Source organism: Octodon degus, unplaced genomic scaffold, assembly GCF_000260255.1.
Source record: "Octodon degus isolate 3935 unplaced genomic scaffold, OctDeg1.0 scaffold00087, whole genome shotgun sequence".
Classification (NCBI taxonomy): domain Eukaryota; kingdom Metazoa; phylum Chordata; class Mammalia; order Rodentia; family Octodontidae; genus Octodon; species Octodon degus.
The window spans coordinates 3,089,256-3,093,480 of record NW_004524663.1 but is presented as its reverse complement, the minus strand read 5'-3'; the positions used below and the strand labels follow the sequence as shown (position 1 = coordinate 3,093,480).

At 35.1% G+C, this 4,225-nt stretch overlaps 1 protein-coding gene across 2 annotated transcripts in view; it reads left to right on the top strand.

Annotated features, from left to right (window-relative positions):
• Positions 1-4,225, top strand: part of Smc5 (structural maintenance of chromosomes 5) — a 111,735-nt gene that overhangs the window by 30,855 nt on the left and 76,655 nt on the right. For both annotated transcript variants that reach the window (XM_023721918.1, XM_004637163.2), the window contains exons 7-8: positions 352-513; positions 3,586-3,657. In XM_023721918.1, coding sequence (XP_023577686.1) covers positions 352-513; positions 3,586-3,657 — 234 coding nt within the window. The remainder of the gene's footprint in view (positions 1-351; positions 514-3,585; positions 3,658-4,225) is intronic.

Here is a 4,225-nt window from a genome sequence, read left to right as displayed (position 1 = left end):
TTGTGTTCTTTCCTTTATAAATTGTATTCTTTATGTAGCTGTTTTAGTGCTTTTGTTTCTTGTCAAAATAAACATTAATTCCAGTGACATCTGGTCATTTTCAGATAGCTGGCTAGCTGTGTATTTTTTGTTTTCCTTCTGACCACCTTGTTTTTTCCCCCATTTTTACCTTTTTAATTCATTTATTTTGCTTCTTTATATATCCCTGTACTCTTTATTGAGATACTAGGGAAAAATCTCATTTTAGTGCTAAAACATTTAGATTTGGTTTCTGTCTGTACCTTGATTTTAGTATATGAGTTGGTTTAAGCTACTAACTGTGTTAACTTCTGCTTTTTAATTATTTTCAAGGAATATGAAAATGTTCGTCAGGAATATGAAGAAGTAAAACTAGCTCGTGACAGAGTGAAGGATGAGGTCAAAAAACTTAAAGAAGGGCAGATCCCTATTACAAATCGAATTAAGGAAATTGAAAGGCAACGCTGTGATTTGGAGGCTCAAATCAAAGAAAAGGTATTTTTTCATTTTGGATAATCTGATTTTTAACTTTGCAAACACAAAAATTATTTTTAGTTCATTCAGAGTATTTTCTAGGGTGTACTTTATTTTGATATAGAATCTTGTGAAGTTTCTAGGTTGCCCAGGCTGGGCTCCAAGTTGGGATTCCTCTACCTCATCCTGTTACTGGTCTGCGTTTACAGGCATGTGCCACCACTCCAGACTTGAAATGGGATTGTTTTAAGTACAGAATGATTTGTAACAGTAACCTAGAAACATTGAGCTCCTTCCGTGAATTTATTGCATCTGCTCTGTTGCAATAATTCTTCCATTCTGAGGATACAGAAAATCATGTATTTCCTATAATAGCTAGTATAATCATTTTTTATTTTAAAAATGTAATTTTAAACCAGGTATGGTAGTGTACACCTACAATCCCAGCACGTGGGAACTTGAGAGAGGAGGATGATCATTGTGAGTTCAAGATCACCTAGGGGCTACAAAAGTGAGCACAAGGCCAGCCTAAACTGCCTAGTGAGACCCTGTCTCCAAAACAAAACAAGTGTAACTAAATTGTGTATGGTCATCTGGGAATGTCGCTTAGTGGTACAACACTTGCCAAGCATGCTTGAAGCCATAGGCCAGTTCCCAAAACTATAAACATAAATAAATAAAAATTGTTTATGGGGCTGGCCAAGTAGCTCAGTGGACTAAAGCACCTGCTTAGGCAGGTCAGCATCTAGGGGTTTGATCCCTGGAGTACCATGCCGGCCCCGCCCCTGGGCACGCTGAGATGGTGATTGAGACTGGGCATGATGGCACTCGCCTGTAATCCCAGTACTTGGGAGGCTGAAAACAGGAGGATCACTATGAGTCTGATCTGTGTAGTAAGACCCTGTAGACCCTGTACTAAAAATACAGAAAAAAAGGAGGGTAGGGGAGTTGTTTATGATCATGACTTAACCTTTAAGGACTTTAAGGTCAAAGACTTCCCAATAAATGTCTAAAACCGCAGGTATTCCTGGGCCCTGTATATTTTGAGTGTCTTTTTTATGCAAAGTACTTTGGGCCAGAAGTGCTTCATATTCAAGTTTTGGTGATTTTAGAATATTTGCATAGATTTTTCTGATTGGGCAGTTTTTAGTGCTTTCTTTTCCCAGTCAGTCAGAAAATCCAAAAATCTGAAACTTCTTAGGTATCTTGTTGGTGCTCAAAATGTTTCAGATTTGAGTGGTGTTGTAGATTTGGACTATGAATGCTCAACCTGTATATGTTACCTTTTTTCCCCTATGCTTACTGTTAGCTGGTTTTTGTTGCAATGACAAAAAATATCTAATATAAACAGCTTAAAGGTAGATTGTTTATTTTGGCTTCCGGTTTCAGACATTCAAGATGATTGGCTGGATCCCTTGCTGTGGACCTGAGATGAGGCAGAATACCTTAGTAAAGCATATTCACCATATGGCAGCTAGAACAGAGAGGATATATAGGCAAGAGCCAGAGAGGAAGAGGCTATGGACAAGAGAGGTCCCCAAGAACAACTCCCTTTGAGTAGGCCCCTCCTCCCTTCAGTATTAATTAAGCTTCACTTTTGTTAAAAACGTTACCCATAGCTCTTTTATCTATAGATGTATCATATATTTACGGATGTGTGTATGTTAAGCAGTGCTTATTGAGTAAAAAAGGCCGAGCTGCAGTTAGCTCAGCATTCCAAGCACCTGCCTAGCAAGCTCCAGGACTGGTTTGGATCCCCAGTCCCACATGCTGTGCCAGCCCTGCCTTTGAGCTACAGAGTGAGACCCTGTACTAGATATATAAATTTTAAAAAAAGGTCGTGTCTAGGAATATAAAGTGTAAAAAAAGGAAAAGAATTACTAATTTTGATTTTCGTACTATCATATCAGAAAAGCTCCACTATATTTTAATTTTAGTATGCGTTAGTGACATAGAACTATTAGGCTCAAATCTTGAAGACTGTATAGTTATTAAAACTTGGTTGGATCTTAGTTTAAGAGAATTACTATTTTATCATTTTAATTTTAGAGCAAAAGAGGATTGTAGGTATTGTTGTCTAGAGAAGTTTCTTAACTGTATAGTTAAGGATTCTAAATGCCAGAGATAACATGACTTCTTGAGGGATTGAGCTAAGTTATTTCACATTAATTGTGGTTATAGGTAAGTTGTGGGTTTCTAATAGCTTTTTTTCAGGTGCTGGGGAGATGGCTCAGTGGAATAAGAGCTTCCCTGGCAAGCACAAGGGCCTGAGTTCAATCCCTAGTTCCTCAAAAAAAAAAAAAAAAAAAAAATAGTTACTAATACCTTTTTTCATTCCTGAATTTACTGCTAAACTACTTTTTTTTATAGTGCAAGAAATCTATACAGTAAATTTCAAGTCTTTTAAGTAAATAATCATTTAAAACCCTGTGTTTCTTGTCAGTTCCTAACATAAGCCCAAATGTTAAGGCAGTGAGCCTAATTTGTTTCTGTTTATGTAACCTGAGATATTTTAGAATTATTTTCCTGAAGCAGTGTTCCTAGATTGTGCAGTAACACAATCCTGTATTTTAAAAAATAAGTTGTCAGTAACCCTAACCATGTAATAAGAATAAAATGGTTAATTTCGTTTAGTATTGATGCTGTTCTTGTTCTTGCACCCCCTGTTTCAGCAGAAAGCTTTTTCCAGTACTTAATTTAAGATTGTTTTTAACATTCTATGGAAGTAATACAATGTTATAGACAAGGCACCAACTTTGAATTCACATAGAACTATACTTTAAATCCTTCTCTTGTCATTTAATAACTGTCTGACCTTATGTTATATGTTAAAAAGCAGCAACATCTGCTTGACTATCCCGTAAGACTGTTTTCAGGATCATAAAATAACGGAAATAAATATGAAGAGTAATCATATGCATGCATATTACAGCTTTTCTAGAATTTCCTGTACTGTTGATATTTTGGTACTATGTAATTACAAGTTATGTAAATAAATTGTGGGGAAGGCATTGTTACTCATGTAACATTATTTGGGTGATTGGGACTACATAACTGAATTGAATTTTTAAATAATTGTTTTTCCTCTCACAGGCAGCAGAGATTAAGGAGACATCTCAAAAATGCAAACAAAAGCAAGATGTTATAGAACGAAAAGATAAACATGTAAGCTTTCCTACTGGAATTTTCGTTATCTTAATTCTGCCCTGTCTGGATAATGGATTGAATTCTTGTTTGGAAGTTGTCGAAGATTTTCCTTGTTCTCTATTACTTATGTTAATTTCTAAAGGAGATTTAAGATTTGGGCATATACTAGTCATGTAGAAGATCATGGGAAAATTTCTCAAAACTACGATTTTTAGCTAATCTCATAAGTGGTAAGGTTTTTTTAAAAAAAAACTCATAATTTTCATTTATTTAAGGTTACTTGTAGATTATAGTTGTTTTTAATTTCTATAGCTATGTAGATTGGGGAGAGGGATTCATGGGGATTGAACCCAAGGCTTTGCTCCATTGATGAAACCTGGTTCCTTAGATACAGAATTTAAACTTTGTTTGAAATGTTTTCCTTTTTGTATTTGTGGCTATAGATCTCTGTATGTGTATGTTAGATTAGGCTTAATATAATTGTATTACTTAAATGTGCTACTTTTTTTAACTAGTTGATGAGTATTTTTCATGTTAATACTGTATTTCCTACAAGTACAGATTTGTATTTTTCTTTTACATATAT